Source organism: Onthophagus taurus, chromosome 3 (assembly GCF_036711975.1).
Source record: "Onthophagus taurus isolate NC chromosome 3, IU_Otau_3.0, whole genome shotgun sequence".
Taxonomy (NCBI): Eukaryota; Metazoa; Arthropoda; class Insecta; order Coleoptera; family Scarabaeidae; genus Onthophagus; species Onthophagus taurus.
Window position 1 is genome coordinate 28,831,367 of NC_091968.1, and position 13,645 is coordinate 28,845,011.

At 32.2% G+C, this 13,645-nt stretch overlaps 2 protein-coding genes and 1 long non-coding RNA gene across 3 annotated transcripts in view; 1 reads left to right on the forward strand and 2 right to left on the reverse strand.

Annotated features, from left to right (window-relative positions):
- Positions 1 to 5,045, forward strand: part of LOC139429220 (uncharacterized) — a 219,915-nt gene extending 214,870 nt beyond the window's left edge. Inside the window, exon 2 of the long non-coding RNA XR_011639885.1 lies at positions 2,483 to 5,045. This is a non-coding gene — a long non-coding RNA (uncharacterized lncRNA). The remainder of the gene's footprint in view (positions 1 to 2,482) is intronic.
- Positions 372 to 6,969, reverse strand: LOC111424022 (UFM1 specific ligase 1). Its single transcript, XM_023057414.2, has 3 exons — positions 6,781 to 6,969; positions 6,057 to 6,726; positions 372 to 1,966 (listed from the first exon to the last, which is right to left on the reverse strand). Exons 1-3 carry the CDS (start codon positions 6,852 to 6,854, stop codon positions 413 to 415), a joined length of 2,298 nt encoding a protein of 765 aa, XP_022913182.2. The 5' UTR covers positions 6,855 to 6,969; the 3' UTR covers positions 372 to 412.
- A 4,924-nt stretch (positions 6,970 to 11,893) lies between these two features.
- On the reverse strand, positions 11,894 to 13,215 carry LOC111424019 (CHORD-like protein). Its single transcript, XM_023057410.2, has 3 exons — positions 13,049 to 13,215; positions 12,244 to 12,983; positions 11,894 to 12,192 (listed from the first exon to the last, which is right to left on the reverse strand). The coding sequence occupies exons 1-3, from the start codon at positions 13,119 to 13,121 to the stop codon at positions 12,007 to 12,009; spliced, it is 999 nt and encodes a 332-aa protein (XP_022913178.2). The 5' UTR covers positions 13,122 to 13,215; the 3' UTR covers positions 11,894 to 12,006.
- Positions 13,216 to 13,645: the final 430 nt, after the last annotated feature.

Consider the following 13,645-nt stretch of genomic DNA (forward strand, 5'->3'; position numbering starts at 1 on the left):
TTTTTATTATATTTTTGCTTTTGTGACAAATTTTAAGACATTTTATAAAAATTAAGTATATCATTGACATTTCAAACCGGAAATTGCTTATATCTCGAGGTATTTTTCACGAAGATTACAAATATGTCAAAATTGGCGTTGACATTGCTAACCGGAAGTTGACCATAAGTTCATTAATATTGAAGATAAATAAGATAATAAAAGGCTTTGTAACGAAGATTACAAATATGTCAAAACTGAGGTTGACATTTTAAACCTGAAGTTAGTTATCATATAAAAGAGAAATGGACAACTTCATGGTCCAAACATTTAACACTTTTAATGAATAAATAGTCTTTTTTCGTTTCAGGAATAAAGGTAAAGTATTAACCCAATTCATAAAATTTATTAATTCAATATAAATTGTAACAATCTAATTTTTATCTTTATCAGCCGTTCCAATTTTTTTAAATTCACTTGCGATCTTCTTAATCCCGTCAATTTCTTCTTGAAGAATAGCTTTAGCTTTATCCACATCATCCCCGTTATTTAGAACGACGCTAACTAAATCATAATATTTGCTTAATTTTTTATTTTGTTCATCGTTTAAATGAGGTTTTAAATAGGCATAAATAGCAGAAACGTGTCTTCCGCTGGTGTGGATAATATTTTGGGTGATTGTCACAAAAAGGATTAAAAGAGTTAGGTGAAGAACTATCGCGGGATCATCCGTTACTTGTAATTGTTCTAATAAGCTGTGTTTGCAGTTTAAGATAACGATACGATCCTTTTTCTTATCGATTTTCTTTAAGATCATGCTGCAACTTGTTAACGCATCTTCGACGGAGTTTAAAAATTCCTCGATTCCTTGTGCTGATAATGATTTTAGTAGAGTAAGCATAGGGTTTCGGTAATCATTTGGAAGTTCGTTAACAAATTTTAATCTTTGCTCGTTGGTACAATTATCTGGAAGTAAACTCAAGTTTTCTTCCATAGAAATATATTTTAAAAGTTTCATAACAACGTCGGTGCAATGAGTTTTTAATAAATACTTCGTTAGATTTGCTTGAACATCAACTGGAAATAATTTTAATCCTTTGTCGAATAATCTCACGTCTCCAACTAAAGCATTCATTCTATTTTGTAGATCATTATGGGTGTCTCTTCTATTCGCAGTGCGATCAGATATTGTGACTTTATAAATATTTCTGGCGGTTTCTAATCCTTTTTGATTCAAAGTCGGATATAAGTATTCGACTAAATGAGGTGTTAACTCATCTAAACCATCTTCTTCGAGTTTACTTTGTACCAAACCGTTTATATCATCCATAGAAACAATTTCCAAAAATTTCTTCTTCCCTGTTACTTCATCCTCAACATCTTCATTAACAGCACTTTTACCCCTTACGTATTTTTTAGTCGATTTAGTTTTAGTTTCTCTCCCTTGAGTCCCCCCGCCACTTTTACCACCAGCCGCTTTCTTCCTTCTTTCCTCCCGTTTATCGACTTTAACATCTTCAACATCATCACCTTTCGTACCTTTCGAAACTTGTAAATCGGTAAAATATTGTTGATAAGCCCCGCTTTCAACAGCACATCTCGCGTTTACTTCAACAACTTGTTCGCAATCGGCCGATAACGAATCGATGAATGCTTTGCTTAAGATGTAACCGTTTAAAAAGATAACTTCTTTACTTTTCTGCGGCGTTAAAACCATATCTAAAAGTACTTGGACGTCTTGGTCGTTAAAAACTGAAGGTACGTTATTTAAAACATCCAAGTGTGATTTGCTATTGATGCATTCGTCGATATCGGCTTCAAGGCGATCCAAAATCGTTTTCGAAACAACGCATGATTTTAAATATCTTACATCGTCTTGTCCAAGGAATTTCTTTAAGTAAGTTTTATAATCGGAAATTCCCAATTTTGTTAAAAGGTCATATTCCAGGTAATTATTTTGTTTGTAAAAATTGGAGATGTATTCGTTCTAAAAACAATCAAAGAAAAAAATAATATAAATTTTTTTATAATTATTACCAACGGATAAGCTGTTACTAAGCCCATGATCAAAACAATTTTGAAGACTCAAAGATATTACAGTACAAAATTACTGTAATAAGATATTACAGTAATTTAAAAAACTTACTGTAATATCTTTGATTCAGATGTATTTAAATGTTATTGACACAAATGACAATAAACGTCATAACCAGTGTTGCCACACAGAGGACGTTGTAGTACCGTACTTGAAAACGAAAATTATATGTATAAAATACGGAACTTGTACTAAAAATTGTAGTGACACAAAAGGTTTTGCGAAATAACTGCTATAAAATAAACTGTCCACCCAAACTTTTCATCATCATTGTTGAAACCACATTTCTCCGTAAGTATTGAGTGGAACATTTTCTAACAAAGTTGGTAAATTATTTTGGAGGAAATACAAGTAGCATACGAGACTATGAATTTTTTAAATAACGTGTTTTTTGCAAAAAAAAAACAGGTATAGTAGACGCCACGAGAGCTGGCAGTAAATCATCGTTTTCCGCTCTTAGAAATGCCATACGTAGTTCACAAACCGCTAGAGAGCAATATGCGTTAGAAAAAGATAGCATTAGTTTAATATGTCTGCTGTACAATTCAAATGGCCACGTCGAAAAAGTACGTCTGTTCTTCGAAGGGATATAACTCTATAATTATAACCTCAAATCGAAACGTCTTGTGAACGTTGTCATGAATCTGTTAGTGTTTTCACAAGCCGAAAATGTTTTCTTTGAAAGGAAAATCATTAAATAATATCTTTGACAATGTTTGACATATAACCTCCATTACTAACATAACCTACATTTAAATATATGTGGTGAAATAATCTAAGTCGTACGTCCATATCTTGATTCTTACCATTTTTAAGCGACCTGTCACTGCCAGCTCTCGTGGTTTCTACTATAGCATGGGTTGTTCATTCGAAACTTTCGATCTAAAATAACTTCGTTATTTTAAATGGAATGCTATAGTTTTTATTTCTGTCTTCCCACTAAACAAGTAAATCCTAATCAACACGCTTACACTCAGGGCAAGTCCACACTAACGGCTCTTCACTCGGTGGCCAGCTTTGTTGGTGGAGCGCTGCACCTAAAGAAGTCCGTCCTGGGTGTTTTCATTGATATAGAGCGAGCTTTTGATAAAACAACTTTCTCTGGTATTCAAGATGCCTTGTTAGACTCTCTGTAGTTGGATTGAGAACACTCTTAAACATAGAATAGTTAAGATTAGGGCTGGCGATGTCAATCTCTAAGGAGGAGTTACTCGAGGCTGTCCACAAGGGGGTGTGCTATCCCTACTTTTGTGGAATCTCACCCTGGATAGCCTCTTGAAACGCCTCACTGAAGCCAACTTTACTACAGTTCTCGGCAAAGGCAATTACATAAACGTGCTTTTTGATAGGATGCAAGTAGCTCTCAAATTGATAGAGTCTTGGTGTGACGAACAAAGACTCTCCTAAGAAGACAGAGTTGATTCTTTTCACACGGATGAGGAAGTTTGGCAAGCCTAGAATGCCATCCCTTGCTAATACTTCATTGGTTTTGTCAAAAGAAATCAAATATCTGGGCATCACACTTGATAATAAAATGACATGGAGAGTTCACCTAGATAATAGAGTAAAAAAAAAGCGTACGTTGTATTCGGTCAATGCCGGAGAGCTATAGGTAAGACATGGGGTTTGTCACCTAAAAATGTCCTCTGGATTTATACGGCTGTAATCCGTCCTATGCTTACATATGGTGCAGTAGTATGGTGGTCAAAGACCTTACAGTCTACATCCACTGCTGCATATAATAAAGTACAGAGACTTGAGTGTTTGTATGTTACAGGACAACCCCCACTGCAGCCATGGAGAACATATTGAACCTAACGCCACTTCATTTGTTCATTCAAGATGGCACTGGTGATTATGATTCGACTGCGAGCAGCAGGAATTTTAATGGTTGAGAGAGATAGTAAAAATGCCATTCTCTGGAATGAAATGGTGGATTACTCACCAATTATGGAATGTAAAACGTACTTCACACCCTTACAACACATTTTTACGAAGAATTATCTTACCCACCCAAGTTCCACAGAAGTAGAGGTATAAAACAGCCTTAAAATCTACTACACTGATGGTTCAAGTAGACGGGAAGGAGCTGGAGCCGGAGTCTTCTCGTACGATCTCCAACTCCACGTATCTGAACCTATAGGTAAAAGTACCGCCGTCATACAGGCGGAGTTAATCGCCATACAAGACAAACTATTTTAGCCCTGAGTAGAATAAGTACCTCCGGACTTGTTATGGGTTGTCATCTGACATTGGAGAAGGCCGCAGTGCATAACTGTGTTGTACTTCAATGGACTAAAGGACACTCGACTTGTTCAGGTACCGTCCTCCGTCCTTATCAACTCAGAATGAGATTATTATAGATTTTACCCACAAAAAGTGTATGAACTGGTGGCACAGGGTTAAGGGCTGTCATCTGTCTAAGGAAGTATTACGTTATCCCTCAGCAGAGGCAGCCTTGTCTTTCGTAAGGCTGTAATGGGACCCGTCACGGGTCATTATAAGGTAAACAAGCATCTTGTGACACATTGTTGACACATCTTGTGTGCTGCCTCACTCTGCAAGACCTCAGAATGAGAGACTTCAGAGAGGAATGGCCGAGCACGGATGGCATAAGGAACACACCTCTGAGCTGTATGCTAGCCTTCGGAAATTCCTTAGGCTGATTGATGTAGCCGAAGAGAGTGCAGGAGGATGTACAACGGGCCCGTTGGGGCCTAGGTGCTGTATGCGAAAGCATACCCTCCCTTCTCCTACATACACACATACAAGCTTAAGACCAAAATAACTCGAAAACGAAAAACGCTAGGTACCAATAACTTTTATCAAAGTCAACCTATTTTTTTACGTACAATTAAATAGTATAATAAAAACTATAGCATTCGATTTAAAATAACGAAGTTATGGTCTACTTCCGGTAGCCCGGAAGTGGCGGTCATCTTGAAAATATTTTAGACCGACAGTTCTGAATTCAACCCATGTTACCAAAATTTCAAATCTCTGGGAATGGTGGAACCTGAAAAAGTTCTAAGGAACCAGTTACGTGAGACACCTGTATAGCATGGTTAATAAGGATTACATTATTTGACAGTTCATAAAGATATGATCTACAGGAATGATTTTTACCATTTTCAAAAATATGTCTGTTATCACATCACTTAACTAAGAGACATGGAAATTGTATATTTGATTCGAACTATTCGAGTCAAAATGGCGGTTTGACAGCTTGTCAGTGCATGTCACCACTTATTTACAAAAATTATGCCGTCTTGCCTTTGGACTTGCAAAAATAGTAGTAAGAAGGGCTTTTAACTCTTCAGAGTACCACGAGAAATAAAGAGAAAGGAAATTTGGCGTAATTTTATCAACAGAATGACATAGTTCTAAATTTCCCGCTTGACATTCGAGCCAAAATGGCGGCAAACCGCGGTACTTTGATAATCTAGGGACTTCATGATTGAATAGCATTTAACACCATCCCAAGGTTTTTTATATTAAAGGTTGTCTAAGTTCCTACAATTCTTTGATTTTAGTTTGTTGGCGAGCGGCAAGAATTTGCGCGCGCAACCTCAAGGTCATGTTTAGCGAGAGTTGAAGTGTCTTCTCTAGTGATAACATAAATCTATTACTACTTTAGTTTCCCGCAATTATTTAATGATAAGTGAATTTTATCAAAAATTAAGTTGAATTATTTTCCGTTTTACTACCGCTGTTAATTATATACCATACTAAAATATATTAAACTAATTCAATTACATTATTTTAAAAATTTGAATTATTTTCCCGGTATTATTTGTAGCCAATGATGTAATGCGCAGAAAGGTTGCATATAAACCTAGGCAACCTCTTATACACAAACCTTGACGCCATCCTGCGTACGTATTTTTAAATTAAATTACAGATTTCTAAATTACCGTAAATTTTCGACTGTACATTTAGTGGAATTACCGTATGTATGGCAACACTGGTCATAATAACTTACTTGTGACCTTGAATAAACATTCGGAATATACTGAGCCCCCGTTAATCGACTTGTTAAGTGTCCATACGAACAACTCTGCTCAAATAACGAGAAAAATAATCGTTCAGAAATCTCCAAATGATTCAAAATGGCATGAACGGCAGTGGGTCGTGTTAACCCAACTAAAGCCCCGCGAATTTTCGCTTTACTCCTGGCAATAAACGATTCTGTAAAGAATACTTTCGGATCATTTTTATCTTGCCGGCCAAAAATTAATTTTCCCAAATTCTTCTCAAGCACATGATTTTGCAAAAAATCCGTTGGTAAATCGTATTGGATCGTTAAATCGCTAAGATTAATTTGCCCTTGTTGTTGTAATTTTTCGTTAATTTCCCCGGCAATTTTCGAAATGTACGTAACATCGATAAGTTGGCCCAAAACGAAATGAATGTCTTTGTGGCCTTTTAAAACTTCGTTAATATGATTCGAGACGTGGTTGTAATCGACTCCAATCACTTTCGATAGTTGGGTTAAATTAACTCGTCCTCCGTTTATGTACAGTTCGTTTTTTATATCTGTAACTAATTGAGTTGGCGTCATGTATTCTTTTCCATCGCTTGTAAATATTAAATCGATCATTTTTCTTTGGAGTAACCATGATACAATTTCTATACAGTTTCTTTCCGACAACCTAATTGCGATTTCATCATTATTAAATTGAATAATCTAATTAAAATTTTATTACCTTTGAGCTGTGGAGGTTAATTGAACTTTTTGGAAATCAGCTGCTAAACGTTTTATTTCTTCCCAATCAGCCATTTTCGCTGTTAGTTTAATTAATTAATATTACTTAACTGGTTTAAAAAGTAAAATTCTTTAATCTTAAGCGATATTAAGCATATGTTATTATTTTTGACGTGACATTTGCCTGTCAAATTAAGCCGATAAAGTAGATTCCATTAATTTTTATAATAATGTTTAAATAATCATAATAAATAGATTCAGTAAATTTTTATTCCTAATTGTTTTATTTTTAAAAACACACAATGAAAAAGATGTTAATTACGTCTCTTAATATTCAGGATTAGCTGTCTTAAGCAGTTTTGGGCGGAATGTGGCGCCCAAAATGCCATGCGGGGGAAAAATTAAAAATTCATTTTAATTTAAAAAAGTTAAGAAATGCATTTTAATTAAAAATATATATATTATATAATCAAAGAAATATAAATAAACTTAAAAAAAGACTGGAATAATCATAATCCATACTTCAGCAAAAATTTAAGAATTATACTGGTGAACAACCAAATTTAAGGGAATACTCGGGAATACTCTGGTCAGAAGGTTAATTTGCAAGAAAAAATCTGAAATTGCAATAGTTATAAACTAGACTTCAGCAAAAAACAGGAATTACATTGTTCAAAGTCCACATGAAGTCTGAAATTACTGTTCGGAGAAAACAAAAAATTGATTATAAACCAAACATGATTTTTCATGGCAATACTTATGTGTTCAATAAAAGAATGCGAAGAATATGAACAAGAAACCAATGGACTTGTCTTGATATTGCACAGGATAGGAAATCACCAATACGGAAACTTTGCCAATGCAGGATAAGCACAAAAGCAAAGTAACAGCTGCAGAAATGAGGTACCGGGTGGTGTATAGATAATAAGAGGCTCCCAAAAAGATGATGATAGACACCCAGAAAGAAGTAGCTGTCAGTATCAAGAACAAAATATACATAACGTTGGCAGAAGACTAGATACTGCTTCTAAAAAACTAAATACTGCTTTCTGAAGACTAGATACTGCTCTGGACGATTAAATACTGCTTTCTGAAGACTAGATACTGCCGACAGGTCTAAATACAACATCTGGAACACTAAATACTGCTTTCTAAAAACTAAAATTGCTTTGTGGAGACTAAATACTGCTTTCTGAAGACTAGATACTGCTGACAGGTCTAAGTACTGCAAAAGAAAGATAAGATATTGTTGGAGAAAACATACATAACGTTGGCAGAAGATTAGATACTGCTTCTAGAAGACTAAATACTGCTTTCTGAAGACTAGATGCTTCCGACAGGTCTAAATACAGCGTCTGGAACACTAAACACTGCCTTCCAAGACTGAAATTGCTTTGTGGAGACTAAATACTGCTTTCTGAAGACTAGATACTGCTAACAGGTCTAAATACTGCAAAAGAAAGATAAAATATTTTGGAGAAAACATACATAACTTTGGTAGAAGACTATATACTGCTTCTAGAAGACTAAATACTGCTTTCTGAAGACTAGATACTGCCGACAGGTCTAAATACAGCGTCTGGAACACTAACTATTGTAGTACATTTTGAATGGGGTCTACCTTTGGCAGAATAATTTTCACAACTTCCTCTTTCTTTTGAACTTGCGCTACGATATTTTCGTGGATGCAGTAAATTTGAATATTTATTTATCAGACCTGTAGCTACAGGACGACGAATATGTGATAGAATATTGAGAAGAAACATATCGAGCAAAAACTAACATTTTCGCATCTCTTATCAATATAAGTGTTAAAAAAGATGCTAATTCAAAAATTTCTGGAAGCCGTGTTTATTAAAATTAAGAAATGAAACTTATTTTAAATTGAAGCTTAATGCTTTCTCTTTAAAATGATGTATAATAAGTGTTGGGTTGGATTGGAAAAATATTGAGAAAAGAAATGTTGAAACAAAACTTACATTTTCGTATAACCTAAGTGTCAAAAACGATGCTAATTTAAAAATTTCTGGAAGCCGTATTTATTGAAATTAAGGAATGAAACTTATTCTAAATTAAAGCTCAAAGCTTTCTCTTTAAAATGATGTATAATAATTGTTGGGTTCGATTGGAAAAATATTGAGAAAAGAAATGTTGAAATAAAACTTACATTTTCGTATAACCTAAAAGTGTCAAAAAAGATGCTAATTTAAAAATTCCTGGAAGTTGTGTTTATTGAAATTAAGGAATGAAACTTATTCTAAATTAAAGCTCAAAGCTTTCTCTTTAAAATGATGTATAATAATTGTTGGGTTGGATTGGAAAAATATTGAGAAAAGAAATGTTGAAATAAAATTTACATTTTCGTATAACCTAAATGTGTCAAAAAAGATGCTAATTTAAAAATTCCTGGAAGCTGTGTTTATTGAAATTAAGAAATGAAACTTATTCTAAATTAAAGCTCAAAGCTTTCTCTTTAAGATGATGTATAATAAGTGTTGGGTTGGATTGGAAAAATATTGAGAAAAGAAATGTTGAAATAAAACTTACATTTTCGTATAACCTAAAAGTGTCAAAAACGATGCTAATTTAAAAATTTCTGGAAGCCGTATTTATTGAAATTAAGGAATGAAACTTATTCTAAATTAAAGCTCAAAGCTTTCTCTTTAAAATGATGTATAATAATTGTTGGGTTGGATTGGAAAAATATTGAGAAAAGAAATGTTGAAACAAAACTTACATTTTCGTATAACCTAAAAGTGTTAAAAACGATGCTAATTTAAAAATTTCTGGAAGCCGTATTTATTGAAATTAAGGAATGAAACTTATTCTAAATTAAAGCTCAAAGCTTTCTCTTTAAAATGATGTATAATAATTGTTGGGTTGGATTGGAAAAATATTGAGAAAACAAATGTTGAAACAAAACTTACATTTTCGTATAACCTAAAAGTGTCAAAAACGATGCTAATTTAAAAATTTGTGGAAGCCGTATTTATTGAAATTAAGGAATGAAACTTATTCTAAATTAAAGCTCAAAGCTTTCTCTTTAAAATGATGTATAATAATTGTTGGGTTGGATTGGAAAAATATTGAGAAAAGAAATGTTGAAACAAAACTTACATTTTCGTATAACCTAAAAGTGTTAAAAACGATGCTAATTTAAAAATTTCTGGAAGCCGTATTTATTGAAATTAAGGAATGAAACTTATTCTAAATTAAAGCTCAAAGCTTTCTCTTTAAAATGATGTATAATAATTGTTGGGTTGGATTGGAAAAATATTGAGAAAAGAAATGTTGAAACAAAACTTACATTTTCGTATAACCTAAAAGTGTCAAAAACGATGCTAATTTAAAAATTTCTGGAAGCCGTATTTATTGAAATTAAGGAATGAAACTTATTCTAAATTAAAGCTCAAAGCTTTCTCTTTAAAATGATGTATAATAATTGTTGGGTTGGATTGGAAAAATATTGAGAAAAGAAATGTTGAAATAAAATTTACATTTTCGTATAACCTAAATGTGTCAAAAAAGATGCTAATTTAAAAATTCCTGGAAGCTGTGTTTATTGAAATTAAGGAATGAAAGTTATTCTAAATTAAAGCTCAAAGCTTTCTCTTTAAAATGATGTATAATAATTGTTGGGTTGGATTGGAAAAATATTGAGAAAAGAAATGTTGAAATAAAACTTACATTTTCGTATAACCTAAATGTGTCAAAAAAGATGCTAATTTAAAAATTCCTGGAAGCTGTGTTTATTGAAATTAAGGAATGAAACTTATTCTAAATTAAAGCTCAAAGCTTTCTCTTTAAAATGATGTATAATAATTGTTGGGTTGGATTGGAAAAATATTGAGAAAAGAAATGTTGAAACAAAACTTACATTTTCGTATAACCTAAAAGTGTCAAAAACGATGCTAATTTAAAAATTTCTGGAAGCCGTATTTATTGAAATTAAGGAATGAAACTTATTCTAAATGGGGTCATACACACTTATTAAATTTAGAGAAAATTTTTATGTCACACGATATATGCAAGTATATGCATGAACACAAAGTAAAAGAAATATTTTGATCAATTTTATATTTTGCGTAATTTGAAGTGAAAAATAGCAAATATTCAAACGAAATAATTTCGCGGCTTTTCTGTGACGTAGGAACCGCACTGCCTAAAACAAGTTAAATTGTCCGTTAGATAGCGCTTGCGGTGTGACAGTGTCAAAATAAAACCATGGATGTAATACAGTGTCTCTATTACATCCATGAACAAAACATAATAAACATAACCTACAAACACTCTATCTCTTTTCAATACAACCTAAATGACGTTCATCTCTTTCTCGCATTTGAGCGGGGAGCAGGGGACGCAAAAGTGAGAATCGTACGTCATCAACGCGGGAATTTTAAAAGCGCAAATGGGTATATAAATTTTCAATAATTTTTTTAACAATGACTTTGTTCGAAAATATTAAAAAAAAAAATAACGGTAACTATATTTTTATATAAACTTTCAGAAAATATAATAAAAAAAAAATCGTGTATGACCCCATTAAAGCTCAAAGCTTTCTCTTTAAAATGATGTATAATAATTGTTGGATTGGATTGGAAAAATATTGAGAAAAGAAATGTTGAAACAAAACTTACATTTTCGTATAACCTAAAAGTGTCAAAAACGATGCTAATTTAAAAATTTCTGGAAGCCGTATTTATTGAAATTAAGGAATGAAACTTATTCTAAATTAAAGCTCAAAGCTTTCTCTTTAAAATGATGTATAATAATTGTTGGGTTGGATTGGAAAAATATAGAGAAAAGAAATGTTGAAACAAAACTTACATTTTCACATAACCTAAAAGTGTCAAAAAAGATGCTAATTAAAAAATTCCTGGAAGTCCTATTTATTGAAATTAAGGACTGAGACTTATTTTAAATTAAAGCTCAATGCTTTCTTTTTAAAATGAGTGTTTAAAACTACCGGTACTTTAAAGTACCGTCGGGACACAAAGGGTTAACATTGCTTGTGACGTCACATCGAAACTTTAATGTTATTTCTACACTTTCTTTTCATTATTAACGTGTTTTTTTGGGTCATTTCACATTGATTATATTTTTAAGCCACATGATTCTTGAATTTTTTAAAAATTTATTAAAAAAAAAAAATAATTTATTGAAAAATTCTACAAAATTACATTCACAAATTAATAAAAGACCAAAACAGAATCTTATTTAATAAATTTTATAAATCAGATAAATCAATACCTTCTACTTTTGGTCCAAGCTCCTCTCCAGACTCTTTATCTTTCAAACTATCAAGTTTGTTATTAATTTCAAGTTTAGACCAACTAAAAGCTTCTGCTTTTCTCATATTGATCTCAACTTTAGTCCCAAACATACTCACTTTACTTTGAGAAACATCAATAATCTAAAAAAAAATAGAATAAAATTAAATATTTAACCTAAAATATTTTTTTACCCCGCAAAGTTCCACATCTAAATTAAAAGTAGCTCCGTTTTGGTTTGGAAAAATAAGATTTGCATATAAACGTATTGGATTTAATTTAATTTCACTTTTATCGGGACAATATTGTTTTGCATAAATCGAAACGACAACGTGCGTCCCTGTTTGGTGATAATCCCATCTACATTGTACTTTTGTTGAATCCTCATCTTTTTTAACCCAAAGATGAGAACCTGATTCGCACCCGGCTTGGTTTAAAAATGCATTAAAATCGCTAGTTTTTCTTTGACAACAAGACCAATATTTCATTCCTTCATGAAATATTGGTACTCCAGGGTGATAAGTACATGTTTGATCATTAGAAATAGGTCCTTGATAAGTTGAAGTACAACCTCCATTTTTACATGAAGTACCAATAACGATTTCATCAGAATTTTCCTTTTTTTCAACAAAAACCTCTTCAAATTGTTTTCTTAGCGTGGGGGCTACGAGAGGTTTCATTAAAACCAATTCCGTTCGTAACGACGGTCTTTTTAAACGACTTTTTTCGATCGGTTTAACTTCAATGACATCACCATCAGGAACGGGTTTTTGCGTCTTTTCAGGTTCGATGGGTTTTACGTTGGAGTGCTGCGAAAATGTGCATCCTTTAATGTTTAAGAATTCGGTAAAATCAGTGCATTTTTTGTTACAACACGACCATCCCTTATAAGCATCGTGAAAGAAAGGCTCTCCAGGATGATGTTGACACGATTCTGAAAGAGAGGAATCGAACGTGGAATTAATTTTCTTGGCGATTTAAAAGTGAACATAACCTTACTATCCGTGTTGGTGGTTACATCGTATTTTTTACCACAACCTCGGTTGTAACATTGTAATAAATCGCTTGACATTCTTGGTTTATAAAGAGGGGTTTTGGAATAAGAAAATTAATAAAAAAGGGGTTGATGGGTTTTCGATGCAACACGAGTGACAGGTATAATTGAGGTTAGGTTTTGTTTGATTTTTAAAACGATTTATTTATATATTAGTTTTAAAAAAATTAATGTTAATTATTTAGTAATAATTAGATTAGAATTTAAAATAAATTAAAATGATACGATTATTTTTATAATTTAATTGTTATAATTAATTTCTACTAGATGGCGCTAATTTTGTTCATATCCAAAAACACAAAGACATAATTAAAAAATATTTGTTTGATTTTTAAAACGATTTATTTATATATTAGTTTTAAAAGAATTAATGTTAATTATTTAGTAATAATTAGATTAGAATTTAAAATAATTTAAAATGATACGATTATTTTTATAATTTAATTGTTATAATTAATTTCTACTAGATGGCGCTAATTTTGTTCACATCCAAAAACACAAAGCATACTTAAAAAATATTTGATTTTTAAAACGATTTATTT

Excerpts from the sequence above, each read along its gene's own strand:
- LOC111424022 (XM_023057414.2), bottom strand. The coding sequence starts at position 6,854 with ATGGCTGATTGGGAAGAAATAAAACGTTTAGCAGCTGATTTCCAAAAA. Across the intron at positions 6,727-6,780 it reads TTAACCTCCACAGCTCAAAG|GTTGTCGGAAAGAAACTGTA; the intron begins GTAATAAAATTT and ends AATCGCAATTAG. Across the intron at positions 1,967-6,056 it reads ATGTTTATTCAAGGTCACAA|AACGAATACATCTCCAATTT; the intron begins GTAAGTTATTAT and ends GATTGTTTTTAG.
- LOC111424019 (XM_023057410.2), bottom strand. The coding sequence starts at position 13,121 with ATGTCAAGCGATTTATTACAATGTTACAACCGAGGTTGTGGTAAAAAA. Across the intron at positions 12,984-13,048 it reads TGTAACCACCAACACGGATA|AATCGTGTCAACATCATCCT; the intron begins GTAAGGTTATGT and ends CCTCTCTTTCAG. Across the intron at positions 12,193-12,243 it reads TAGATGTGGAACTTTGCGGG|ATTATTGATGTTTCTCAAAG; the intron begins GTAAAAAAATAT and ends ATTTTTTTTTAG.